The sequence below is a fragment of the Alosa sapidissima genome, chromosome 16 (assembly GCF_018492685.1).
Source record: "Alosa sapidissima isolate fAloSap1 chromosome 16, fAloSap1.pri, whole genome shotgun sequence".
Taxonomy (NCBI): Eukaryota; Metazoa; Chordata; class Actinopteri; order Clupeiformes; family Clupeidae; genus Alosa; species Alosa sapidissima.
The window spans coordinates 1,186,684-1,201,084 of record NC_055972.1 but is presented as its reverse complement, the minus strand read 5'-3'; the positions used below and the strand labels follow the sequence as shown (position 1 = coordinate 1,201,084).

Sequence of the window (14,401 nt, the reverse complement as noted above, 5' to 3'; positions counted from 1 at the left end):
ATGAACTCAAGTCACCGTGCTGTGGTGCCCTTCTGCTTTTGTTTGCTTTTGTTCATGTAAAGCACCATCATAGGCGTGCATACATAGACACTAGGTGGTGCTAAAGCACTAGGAAGTTTGCCCTTTATCAACGAAAATGCCCTTTTGAAACTTTTTTTTTATTTTTTTATTATTAATATTATTAAGATTTTACTGAGGTCAGTTTTGAAATGATCTTTTGAAAACCTGAGCCATTAAAAACGACTGAAACAATGCCCCAAAATGAGCCACCTCCTTGCGCACACCCGACCAGCCTATCTCTCTTCTTTTGTCACGTGAACTTTGTCACGAGCAGGGCACGCCAGATGCGCAGCACCATAGCAGTTCAGTAAGCGTCTTCAGATAGCAGGCTGCTTCTCCCTGCCCCATCAGCCAGGTAACATACAGATCAAGCAAAATCTTACAGTTTGCCCTCTAAGCCCAACATGTAATAATTTTGTTGTGCAGCTGATAAACTAGTTAGATGAAGCTAGATAAAGTTTTACGCTGTAGCCCAAATCAATGACAGATAACGTGACGACCACATACAAATAATTTCGGTAGATTTTGCAAATTTATGTGTTAAAAAGAACATTTTCTGTTGTATATGTTTTGTTAGGCAACATGTATTAACACATTCATTTGTGACAGAAGAAACGGGAAGTTCCCCATTACCTGTGAAAAATGCCCATCTGCATTCATGTAATGACAACCGTCAGTAGCCCACTATAACTCCTTCTCGTACTGTTTGGTCTCTTTATTGTCTTACAGATCAAGTAAAATCGTACAGTTTGCCCTCTAAGCCCAACGTGTAATCATTTTGTTGTGCAGTAAAATGTTTCATACAGCATCAAACAACTAAGCATTTTTAGCCGACTGGTCACCTGATAAATCTTAATTACAGTGCATGAAAATGCACTGTACTGTTCTTCCTAGGCAACTTCTTATTATTATTCCGCTTACCACTTTTTCCGTACGCAATTTCTCTTGAACAGTTTAACTTAGAAACTTCATTCAAACTTTGTTACGTAGGTCTTCAAACAGATCGGGTTGGTATGACTTTTCAACTTTGAAACTTTTATACTTTTTAAACTATTAAAGAAAAACTTTTTAAAAATCTGATTGTGACATCATAATACTGCCGTTAAGCAATTAGAATCCTATGGCAGGTGTTCAGGCCACCTGCAGCCTCAGGCTTTAAGCATACAATCTGGGTCAATTAAGACTACACATCCTATTCAACTGTTTCCTCTGGCCAAAACTGTTTCAAAATAAAAGTCCTCACTACAATAATCCACTGTTAAACAATGTAACCCATTAAACTACTGAACTTTTTACATTCAACTTTTAAACGGTCTACTTTTAAACTATCATTAAACTATCTATCTATTAAACTAGCTGTCTATCAACAACTTTTAAACTATCTACATTCAACTTTTAAACTATATACATTCACTAGCTGCCTATCAACAACTTTTAACTTGTCATCAACTATGTCAACACTTTTCATCAACTATGACTCCTACCCACTGTAGCTAGTTAGCATGGTTAACAAAGTTAGCATGTTAGCATTGCTAACATTGTTAACATTTTTAATAAAACTGCTAAAAATGATTAGCTAGGTTAGCTAAGTCACATGGTTATTATAGTTAGCATGCTAGCATGTTAACATGCTAGTTAGCATTTTTAGGAAACTGCTAAAAATGATTAGCTAAGTTAGCTAAGTAACATGGTTAGCATAGTTAGCATAACTGCTAAAAATGATTAGCTAAGTTAGCTAAGTAACATGGTTAACATAGTTAGCATGCTAATTAGCATAGTTAGCATAACTACTAAAATGATAAACTTGGTTAGCTAAGTCACATGGTTAACATAGTTAGCATGTTAACATTGTTAGCATAGTTAGCATGTTTAGCAAAACTGCTAGAAAATGTTAGTTAAGTTAGCTAAGTAGCATGGTTAGCATGTTAGCATTGCTAACACTGCTATAAAACATTAGTTAAGTAGCATGGTTAGCAGAATTAAAAATCTTAGCATAACTGCTAGTAAACATTAGAGCCATTCCAACTTTCAGTTATCACCATTAAACTATTTGAATATCAACATTCATTAAACTGCTAGAAAACGTTAGCTAAGTAGCATGGTTAGCAGGTTAGCATTGCTAGCACTGCTATAAAACATTAGCTAAGTAGCATGGTTAGCATAGTTAAAAATCTTAGCATAACTGCTAGCAAACATTAGAGCCATTCCAACTTTCAGTTATCGTCAAATATCTACCTATACACAGCCATTAAACTATTTGAATATCAACATTCATTCAACTTCCAGTCTGTCAACAACTTTTAAACTATTTACCTTCAACTTTTAAACGGTCTACTTTTAAACTATCATTAAACTATCTATTAAACTAGCTGTCTATCAACAACTTTTAAACTATCTACTGTCTATCAACAACTTTTAAACTATCTACATTCAGCTTTTAAACAGTCTACTTTTAAACTATCAACTTTTATTAAGCTATGCAACCACCATGTCTATCCTAGCATCACCGTAGTAACCATCTCTGTATTATCTGTTTTAACTATACATGATATTTTACATCACAACTTTAGCATTTTCATGCACTGGTAATTCCTTGGAATTGCATTTCTAGTTGTATATTGATTTACCAATTGCAGCACAAGTCATATTGATTTACTAATTGCAGCACAAGTCAAATTTCATTCAACATGTGCGTGTAATTTTTTTTTTATAATTAAGTGTTCCACGTGCGCTAAAAAGTGCCCCCCCCCCCACTGGTTTCACTAATTCACGGATTGGGACAAATGCAGAGACCAAATTTCCCTCACGGGATCAAAAGAGTATATATACTTATACTTATACACACACGCACACTTACACACACACACGCACACAAACCCACACACTAGAGTTGTCTGATCCTTCTACTACAGTGATAGCTCAGGTGAGGGAAAGTTTATTACACTACACTACAGAGCATTAGGTCCAAATCGTTCCCCTGGTATATCGCATTTGACGTCTGGCATATGTGTGTGTGTGACAATGGGAGAGAGTGTATAGTGTGTGTGAGAGAGAGAGAAAGAGGGAGTGTGTGTGTGTGTGTGAGAGAGAGAGAGTGTGTGTATCACACCTGGAGGGAATCAATATATACAGCTCTGAACAAAATTAAGAGACCGCTACACATTTTTCTGATGTCATCCTATGGTTGCTGAGTGACTGGAATGAGTTGAGGGTCATATTTAAATTTGCAGTGGTCTCTTAATTTTGAATATAAGCGTCAACTCATTTGAACATCACTCAGCAACCATGCAGTGGTCTCTTCATTTTTTCCAGAGCTGTATATTATATATTGGTTGCTATTATAAGAGCTATAACAGTGATTTCTTTGAGAGTTTTCATTGGATTCCTCTGTGTGGGCCATGGCTTTTCCTTGGACACACCCCTGGACCAACGTGACATTTAGCGAACCCCACCAGATCCTTTAAATAGCCACCGGCTGCTGTTCGGACAGAGCTCTCCAGCTGGGTAAGCTGATCACCCCTCCGCCTGTCCACTGCCTGACTAACGTAAGTATTGCCCTGTTCTGTGTCTGTCCACTGCCTGACTAACGTAAGTATTGCCCTGTTCTGTGCCTGTCCACTGCCTGACTAACGTAAGTATTGCCCTGTTCTGTCCACTGCCTGACTAACGTAAGTATTGCCCTGTTCTGTGTTGTCTGTGATGACCTCTGCATGTTTTATGTTAACCTCTGCATGTTCTGTGTTGACCTTTGTTGACCTCTGCCTGATTTGTTCCACTAAGTGTCCGCCTAAAGATATGCTGCGTCCTCACCTGCCTCCTCGTTTGAACTTTTGCCTGTTATTTGACACCAAGTCTGCAGGAAGAAGAATATACTTTTACCCTTTGGCTTCCTCAGTGTTGAGCAACAACGTGATTCCCTTGAGAGAGAAACACAGGCGGTCATAATGAGATGTCTAGACATTTCTTTTGTTATGATTATGATATGAACATATTACATAGAGAGGCACTTGCAAAGACAGACCCTGGGGAAGAGGCTCCAGTGCTTGAGTCCGATGTTTTTAATTTCTTAGAAAGGCGTCGTATCAGCGATGGAGGACAAGGCGGCGGTGGAGAACAAGGCAGCGGTGGAGGACGGGGTTGGCGTGTACCGGAGCGGCATGGAGCAGCTGAAACAGTCCTTCCCTGTAGAGCTGACGCTCATCACCTCTGAACACCAGCGTCTCCACACAGAGGCCGTTCAGACGTTCATGAAGCGACGCTTTAAGGATGATCAGGGAGAGTACCTGAAATCTTTAGAGGTAGACGTTCACATAACACCTAATCATAACATTAGTACCATATGGAATCTTTAGAGGTAGACATTCACATAACACCTAATCATAACATTAGTACCATATGGAATCTTTAGAGCAGTGGTCGCGATCGACCTGTAGATCTTTAGGACTTGCCCAGTACTGTAGATCCTGAGAATAACAGGAAAAATAAAAACAGTCAGCAAATTCCTGCATTCAGCGCGGGATTGCGGGTATAGCGCATGATTTATTCGAAAACCCGCAACTCTAGCCATCATAATGCGAGAAATTCCTGCACATATTTTACAGCGCTGTCTGATAACCTTAATCTAATAATGGAGCGGGACCGGAAGGACCAACGTCTGACTTGAACCGAACATGCAGACACACACACGCGCACAGCACCACTTTGCAGGTACGCTCTCTCTCTCTCTCGCAATAGGACTTGTCACCGCTGAAGTCAAATTATGCTAGGTGCTTCTATATCAACTGCTAACTGACAGAAAAAGAAAAACGAATGTTTAGCGATCAGGAACTGTCAGGAATTTGTTCTCCATTTGAAGAATGCAATCGATTACGTACGTGCACAGACAGCTACAGACACAGAGCGCATTGTAGACCTTGGCCACATTACTTACGGTTACTTTCACTTTCTAGAGTGCACATTTATTACGTGAAAGATGCTTCCAAAACAGCAATCAAACATTATCAAATTTATCATGACGTGTTGTCACAAACACTTAGGCCTACTCCAATTAGAAAATCATAAATAAAGACTATAAGTGTTCTCACTGATGCCTGTAGCCTATAAGTGGGTGGAGGATGTGATAGGCTATTTTTGACCTGATACATTTGCCTAAATAAAAGGCCTTAAATTGGAAGTATTTTAGCTTTGATTCTCTTTTGACGCTTCACGGTAGATCTTGTCTTTGTTCAGGGCAAGGTCAGGGATCTTGGGCTCAAAAAGGTTGGTGACCACTGCTTTAGAGGTAGACGTTCACATAACACCTAATCATAACATTAGTACCATCATGTATGTTCATATATGGAATCTTTAGAGTGCTGTAGATTGGATTCACATGGAATCTTTAGAGTGCTTGTGAGGGACCGAGCCGACCACCCCACTTTAGGGAGATGCGCCACTGGATTAGGTGGTGTTGAGGGAAGGCAGGAGACAGCAGTTCTGGACAAAAATATAATTTATTTAGTCAAGCAGGCAGATCCAGGAAGCACAATTTAGAGTAAAAACATGAAATCCGGGGATCTTCAGTAGACAAACAAACATGTACTGTGCCATTAAACTAGGCACCAGGAACCTAACCTTTCTAGGCTCCCTGTCCAAGCAAGGCGACCTTGCAACTTTGGACCTACTTTTCCCTTGCCTCACAACAAGCAAGGGTTAACTTTACATGAAAACAAACAAACATTTAACTTCCCACGTGTACTCCCACGTGTACTCCTGTGTCTCCAGTCTATTGTGTCTCTCTCCCGTGTGAAATAAGCCTGCCTTTAAATAGGCTAGGCAATTACCCAATTAGGTCTGGGCTAAACCATTATAGGGAATGTGGGGGTGGTGGTGGTCTGTACCATTTACCCAATCACGGTTAAAATCTCCCAGTATAAAGACATACTTACACCTACATACACAAGACATAAACAGCAATAAAACAAACTGAGTGCAGGTGAGTGTGTTTGGCTTCAGTCCATGCAGGTATGGCACAAGGCAGTTTTTCAAATGTTTGTCGTAGGGGAAAAGGAGAGGACTCCTTTTTCACAGTGCTGTAGATTGGATTCATATATGGAATCCTTAGAGGTAGACGTTCACATAACACCTAATCATAACATTAGTACCATATGGAATCTTTAGAGGTACACGTTAATATAACACCTAATCATAACATTAGTACCATCATGTATGTTCATATATGTTTTGAAGTTTCCAATTGATGAAATGCCTACAGTATGTAAGTAAGTAAGTAAGTAATTTTTATTTAAAAGCACATTTAAAGCAGTGCAAAACTGACCAAAGTGCTGTACAGTGACTAGCTAGAATGAAAATAGATAAATAAATAAAAGCATGCAGTGTACAGTTGCAACACTGGCATTCCAATAGACAAAAAAGAAAAAACATCTGCACGCAGTGTACAGTTGCAACACTGACAGCATTGATTAATAAGAGACATAAAGTGAGCTAAGAGCAATTTAGATACATAAAGAAATTAAAACAGTGTCTTAAAGGAAAGAAGAAGCTAAAAACTAAGGGGCAAAGGCTAAAAGTAAACATAAAGTACAATAAAAGCAAGATAAAAGAAATGAAGATCTAAGAGGCAAAGGCCAATGTATATAGGTAGGTTTTAAGTCTAGAATGCTCCATTCATTTTAATGGGCCTTTCCAACGTATGCCTAGTTATGAACAAAAGAGAGGAATAGCTCTTTGACTGGGCTACTATTTGACATATATTTCAGGAACACATCGATCAACATTTAGACCAGTATTTACTCCACAATGAGGAGGCTTCAAAGAAGAGATGCCAGGATCTTCTGACAAGTCTGTCTGCTGATATGACCGCTCGACTCCAGAAAGGATCGTACGCTAAACCTCGAGGCTACGTGTTCTTCTGCCAGCACATGGAGACTATAGTGGAGAAATACAACAGACAGACAGCTACCTCAGTCAAGGTAATATGCAGAAATACAACAGACAGCTACCTCAGTCAAGGTAATATGCAGAAATACAACTGACAGACAGCTAACTCAGTCAAGGTAATATGCAGAAATACAACAGTCAGACAGCTAACTCAGTCAAGGTAATATGCAGAAATACAACAGACAGACAGCTACCTCAGTCAAGGTAATATGCAGAAATACAACAGACAGCAACCTCAGTCAAGGTAATATGCAGAAATACAACAGACAGACAGCTACCTCAGTCAAGGTAATATGCAGAAATACAACAGACAGCAACCTCAGTCAAGGTAATATGCAGAAATACAACTGACAGACAGCTAACTCAGTCAAGGTAATATGCAGAAATACAACAGAGAGACAGCTACCTCAGTCAAGGTAATATGCAGAAATACAACAGAGAGACAGCTACCTCAGTCAAGGTAATATGCAAAAATACAACAGACAGGCAGCTACCTCAGTCAAGGTAATATGCAAAAATACAACAGACAGACAGCTACCTCAGTCAAGGTAATATGCAAAAATACAACAGACAGCAACCTCAGTCAAGGTAATATGCAGAAATACAACAGACAGACAGCTACCTCAGTCAAGGTAATATGCAGAAATACAACAGACAGCAACCTCAGTCAAGGTAATATGCAGAAATACAACTGACAGACAGCTAACTCAGTCAAGGTAATATGCAGAAATACAACAGAGAGACAGCTACCTCAGTCAAGGTAATATGCAGAAATACAACAGACAGCAACCTCAGTCAAGGTAATATGCAGAAATACAACAGACAGACAGCTACCTCAGTCAAGGTAATATGCAGAAATACAACAGACAGCAACCTCAGTCAAGGTAATATGCAGAAATACAACTGACAGACAGCTAACTCAGTCAAGGTAATATGCAGAAATACAATAGACTGCTAACTCAGTCAAGGTAATATGCAGAAATACAACAGAGAGACAGCTACCTCAGTCAAGGTAATATGCAGAAATACAACAGAGAGACAGCTACCTCAGTCAAGGTAATATGCAAAAATACAACAGACAGACAGCTACCTCAGTCAAGGTAATATGCAAAAATACAACAGACAGACAGCTACCTCAGTCAAGGTAATATGCAGAAATACAACAGAGAGACAGCTACCTCAGTCAAGGTAATATGCAGAAATACAACAGACAGCAACCTCAGTCAAGGTAATATGCAGAAATACAACAGACAGCTAACTCAGTTAAGGTAATATGCAGAAATACAACAGACAGACTGCTACCTCAGTTAAAGGAGAATTCCGGTGTGATATTGACCTAAAGTGTATCGAAACATGATACCGAGTGTGAACGTATGTCTCATAGCCCATCTCGGCTTGTCCCCTGCACTCCAAAATCTGGCGCTAGTTAGCCGATGCTACCAACATCTTTTTCAATAGTGGTGCTTCGGCATCGGGCTAGCCATGCAAATAAATCACTGTTTTACACCCATTTACGAGGCTCAATGTATCTCCACACTTCATTGGTAGACTTCCGAGGGCCCTGACATTTAAAACGAGACATTGAGAACTTTGAAAAAGCACTGGTAGTTTACTTACAAGACGATTTATACAGACAGTATCTTCACGAAGTTTAGCGTTTGCAGCCATCTTGAATTTAGTCACGATAAGTCGAGCAACGAGTAAGAATGAACAGGTATGATAAGGGATCAGATTCCAAAAATAATTCAGTGGAAATGCATGGATTCCAGTTGCTGCTACTGGAAGAAACTGGAATCCATGCATTTCCACTGAATTATTTTTGTTTTAAATGTCAGGGCCCTCAGAAGTCTACCAATGAAGTGTGGAGATACATTGAGCCTCGTAAATGGGTGTAAAACAGTGATTTATTTGCATGGCTAGCCCGATGCCGAAGCACCACTACTGAAAAAGTTGTTGGTAGCATTGGCTAACTAGCGCCAGATTCGGTATCATGTTTCAATACACTTTAGGTCAATATCACACCGGAATTCTCCTTTAAGGTAATATTCTGTGTATTAGGTATTTAAAGTTCATGCACAAATACTTTAACCACCACAACCACCATGTGTCATTGTGCCTGTATGCGTATGTGCGTGTGATTCCTTCATAGGCTAAAGAAGTCCTGGAGGAGTTTTTCAAGAACAAGCATGTAGAATCTGAAGCCATCAGACAGGCTGATGTGACCCTGAGTAAGCAGAGGAAACGGATTTGTGGTGAGTTGATATGAAGCAGTTATTAATATGACGCCCCTAGTGAACATGATTATTAATATGACGCCCCTAGTGAACATGAAGCAGTTATTAACATAATGCTCCTAGTGAACATGATTATTAATATGACGCCCCTAGTGAACATGATTATTAATATGACGCCCCTAGTGAACATGAAGCGGTTATTATCTGCAATTTACTGGGCTGGGATAAGGTAGTGCTGTAGCTTCTCATCTGGGAATTTGATTGCACCATTTGGTCCCCAAAGGGACGTCTGTGTGTGTGTGTGTGTGTGTGTGTGTGTGTGCTTACCACAGATGAGTTTTAATGACTTAGGATCATGTAATAAACATAGTCAGCAGTTTCAGTTTACTGTATAATAGTCTACTAACCAGTAGTTTGTTTCGGCAGTTATTCTAGCGCTAGCTCCATCTGTTGTTCTAGCGCTAGCTCCATCTGTTATTCTAGCTCTAGCTCCAACTGTTGTCCTAGCGCTAGCTCCAGCTTTTGTTCTAGCTCTTGGTCCAGCATGTTGTTCTAGCTCTAGCTCCATCTGTTGTTCTAACGTTAGCTCCAGCATGTTGTTCTAGTGCTAGCTCCAGCATGTTGTAGCTCCAGCATGTTGTTCTAGCTCCACCGTGTTGTCCTAGCTCCAGCATGTTGTTCTAGCTCCAGCATGTTGTCCTAGCGCTAGCTCCAGCATGTTGTTCTAGCTCCATCATGTTGTTCTAGCTCCAGCATGTTGTCCTAGCGCTAGCTCCAGCATGTTGTCCTAGCTCCAGCATGTTGTTCTAGCTCCAGCATGTTGTCCTAGCGCTAGCTCCAGCATGTTGTTCTAGCTTCATCATGTTGTTCTAGCTCCAGCATGTTGTCCTAGCGCTAGCTCCAGCATGTTGTCCTAGCTCCAGCATGTTGTTCTAGCGCTAGCTCCAGCATGTTGTCCTAGCTCCCCCTCTGCTCTTGTACACATGTTGATTTGCCCTCTTGTTGCTCTTCACCACCAGAGGAGACAGAGAAAGTGTATCTCTTGCGACAGAAGATGAAGTCTGAGGAGGAGAAGATGAACAAGTTGGAAGCAAAGATGAAAGCAGACAAGGAGAGTTTCGAAGAGAAGATGAGACAGATAGAAGGGAAGAATAAGGAGGAGAAGAAACGAGAGGAAGAGGAGTTTGAGAAAGTTCTGGAGAGGAAGATGAGGGAGCAGAGAGAGGTGCTGGAGAAAGGTCTGGAATCGCAGGCTGAGAAGCTCAAGCAGGAAGTGGAGGAGACCAAGACGAAGCATGAGGAGACTAAAGTCATGCAGGCTGAGCAGTTTGAACTGATGATGGAGAAGTTCAGGAAGGAAAGGCAGCAGCAGGAGAAGAGATATGAGGAGACCATGACCATGATGAACCAGCAGTACCAACAGACCATGATTGAGATCCGACAGCAGAACGAGCGCGCCTTGGAGGAGATGCAGCACAGCGACAGCGAGAGTGACGGCGACAGTGACAGTGATGGTGATGGGGAGAGTCACTGTACAATATTATGAATTACAGCAACCCTGTTACATTAAAGTGTTGAAACATAACTTAGCACCCCAACCTGCTCATGGCCAAATGGTGACAATAGGAGGCCTGCTTCCCCCATCCTTAGCCCCCCCCCCCCCCCCCCCACCCCCAATGTAAACATTAGAAACAAGGATGACAAAGGATACTTTGAATCCAGTCCAAGGACACACACACAAGAGACCCACCTGGAAAAATGACCATAGAAAGCTGATTTACAATACTTTCAGTTATACTTACAGTAGCCACAGTCTGTTATCGAGAAATATCAGACCCCCAAACGTTGGAAAGGCCCATTAAAATGAATGGAGCATTCAGCAGCATTATGTCACTGTACAATATTGTGAATTACAGTTCTGTACAATATTATAAATTACAGTTTCTCTGGAATAGTGACAGTCACTGTACAATATTATAAATCACAGTTTCTCTGGAATAGTGACAGTCACTGTACAATATTATAAATTACAAAAAAACGAACTTACCATTGTGAGGAAAATTCCAGCATCCTTTCATTTGTGTGCCTCCACTTCCCAGTGGACCACTTCTGTACAATAGAATAGAAATTTGCCTGAGAATCCATGCAGTGCGGCTGAAAGAGACATTCTATTCACTGCACAGGAACTGCAGCAAATAGCAATTTATAATTTATTATTTTGGTGGACAAGGGTTATATTTTCATGTTTGTTTTTGTTATTTGAGTGTGTTCCAGCCTGTGATGCCATTGATGCAGTATAGTTCACTATAATAATCCCATTGATGCAGTATACGAGTACTCTACGATAATCCCATTGATGCAGCATAGTTCACTACAATAATCCCAACAGCTGGGCCATGCATGGTTCTTGATAATCAGTGGACCTAATTCAGTTATCTTTTGAAGTAGACATGCGGTCCTTCAGGCTTCTGCTGAACAATTTGACTTACTGTGCCCCCTTGTGGTCATATGCAATATTGTAATTATAATTATAATCTAGGTGCCTTGCTCAAGGACACTTCAGCCATGCCTACTGAACCGGGCAACCCTCCGGTTACAAGTCCGAAGCGCTAACCAGTAGGCCACGGCTGCCCCCATTATACACCTGTGGCAAGACACCTGATGAACACCTTGCACCACACAGCCACGGGGACAGACTGGTGATCAGACATTTTTACATTTACACTTTTAATAATGCTGGTGAAGTGAAATATAAATATACTGTATGTTTTTAATAATGCTGGTGAAGTGAAATATAAAAATACTGTACGTTTTTAATAATGCTGGTGAAGTGAAATATAAAAATACTGTACGTTTTTAATAATGCTGGTGAAGTTAAATATAAATATACTGTAAGCTCTACAGTGACTCTCCCACACATGTTTGCATTGATATGTGAGCAAGTGATGTCTCAAAGTTTGTTTTTAGTTACCACTAATTACTTGTTGTTTTGTCAGTTGCATATCTCTTTTCAATTTTATTTACTACAGCGGCGCTCAGGGAGCAGTGAGGGGTTAGGTGCCTTGCTCAAGGGCACTTCAGCCGTTCCTACTGGTCGGGGTTCGAACCGGGGCTCGAAGTCCTAACCAGTGAGTCATGACTCCTCACTGTCATTAGATAAAATTACTGTTATGTCATTAGATAAAAGTCAAAAAAATCTTTCTTGGATCATAGCAGAGATAAGTGTCTTGCAATGTTAATTTCTCTGATTTTGGTGAGCACTATGTTATTGATGGACATACTGTAACGTGAGCTAACGGGATAGACCTAGAAGGAACTCAAAAGCAAACCAAAAGGTTTGCCAATTGGTTGTGTAGTTTATTTCAGAAATGTCATTAAACCCAACAATAGGCCTAAATGAACTAAAGTCCATTGCCTACGTAGGTCAGCAACACAAACCTGAGAGGTGCAAGTCAGCAATTGACTTAACATTAGCCTACTATTATTAGTGTTGCTATGCGGCACACAGCTGCAGGTTAAAAGCTGCGTGTGTGTGAGGAGAAAGGACACAGATGCAGGTTAAAAACTGCTTGTGTGTGTGTGTTAGGAGAAAAGACACATAGGCTACGGGAAGCACCGACTGCCATTGTTTAAAGTATATCGATAATAAAATTAGGCATTGTGACCTTTCTAATTTCAGGGATCGTTTAATAGTATTGGTGCACTGAGAAGCACTAATCAGAGGAGATCAAACGCTTCGTTCGTGGAGAGTGTAACAATCCTGTGTTTACTTCCTGTCCCTGTGTTTTAGTTCCTGTCAGCCATGTGCTCCTTTGTTTGTCTTGCCATGTCTCAGTTCCTTGTGTCTCCGCCCCTCACCTGTTCCTCATTATTAGTCTGCTAGTTTAATTATGATTTCCAGCCCTGTGTTCACCTGTCTCTTGTTTCTTGTCCACTTGTGCCTTGTTAGCCTTGTTTAACCCCTGTGTATTTAAACCCTCTGTCTCCCCTCAGTCCCCAGTCGGTCATTGATGTTGTTTCGTGGTTGTAGTGTGCATTTGCATTAAAGATTCCTGTTCTCAAGTTTAAGTGTGCCTCGTTCTCAACTTGCCCTGCGCCTCGGTCCAGCTCTCCACTGCAACCCTGACAGAGAGACTCCAGATGCGAGGAACATCTAGGCCACTGCATATGTAGCTGAAAGTCTAGGCCACTACATATGAAGCTAAAAGTTGAACCATTTTAAAATTCCCTTCCGCAGTCACCATCTATAACAAACAGAGAAAATAGAGGTCTAGGAAGAAGTACTTATTTTGTGACCCTCGTCCCCAGGAAGGTATACTAGAACAGCCTACATTATATAACTGCAGTATACTAGAACAGCCTACATTATATAACTGCAGTATACTAGGTTGAAGTACTTATTTTGTGCCCTTCGTCCCTAGGAAGTACTTATTTTGTGCCCCTCGTCCCCAGGAATAATAATAATAATAATAATAATAATAATAATAATAAGCTTTATTTGTATAGCACCTTTCATACACAGAATGCAGCTCAAAGTGCTTTACATTTGAAGCATGTAACACAATAATAGTCAGTCAGTCATTATCAATCACTTTTCTTCATTGCTGGGGCCGTTTATGATTCTCTCAGCAACATATCAAAAATATAGAAAATGACATGTCATAAGACTGGCAGCCCGAACCCTCTTACCCCCCACAATCACGCCATATGGCAACTGTGGCAAGGAAAAACTCCCATATTATATATATAGGGGCAAGAGGGGATTGTAATCGGACCCAGTCGTCCGTTCATCTATGTGTCCTCTCACATAAATTAATAAGTAGGCTACTGGACCGATGGGCTACTGGTCCGATGGGCTACTGGTCTGATGTAGGCTACTAGTCCAATGTAGGCTACTAGTCCAATGTAGGCTACTAGTCCAATGTAGGCTACTGGTCCGATGTAGGCTACTAGTCCAATGTAGGCTACTAGTCCAATGTAGGCTACTAGTCCGATGTAGGCTACTGGTCTGATGTAGGCTACTAGTCCAATGTAGGCTACTAGTCCAATGTAGGCTACTGGTCTGATGTAGGCTACTGGTCTGATGTAGGCTACTGGTCTGATGTAGGCTACTGGTCTGATGTAGGCTACTAGTCCAATGTAGGCTACTAGTCCAATGTAGGCTACTG

The 14,401-nt window shown here is 40.8% G+C and overlaps 1 protein-coding gene across 4 annotated transcripts; it reads left to right on the top strand.

Moving 5' to 3' along the window:
- Positions 1–3,533: 3,533 nt before the first annotated feature.
- Positions 3,534–12,150, top strand: LOC121685225 (guanylate-binding protein 1-like). 4 transcript variants are annotated; one of them, XM_042065628.1, is made up of 5 exons: positions 3,534–3,605; positions 4,131–4,358; positions 6,819–7,031; positions 9,149–9,251; positions 10,253–12,150. In XM_042065628.1, the coding sequence occupies exons 2-5, from the start codon at positions 4,149–4,151 to the stop codon at positions 10,777–10,779; spliced, it is 1,053 nt and encodes a 350-aa protein (XP_041921562.1). In that variant the 5' UTR covers positions 3,534–3,605; positions 4,131–4,148; the 3' UTR covers positions 10,780–12,150. The 4 variants fall into 4 exon arrangements, with proteins under 4 accessions (XP_041921562.1, XP_041921564.1, XP_041921563.1 ...); XM_042065630.1 differs by having other exon boundaries at positions 3,547–3,564; XM_042065629.1 differs by lacking the exon at positions 3,534–3,605 and adding an exon at positions 3,673–3,691.
- Positions 12,151–14,401: the final 2,251 nt, after the last annotated feature.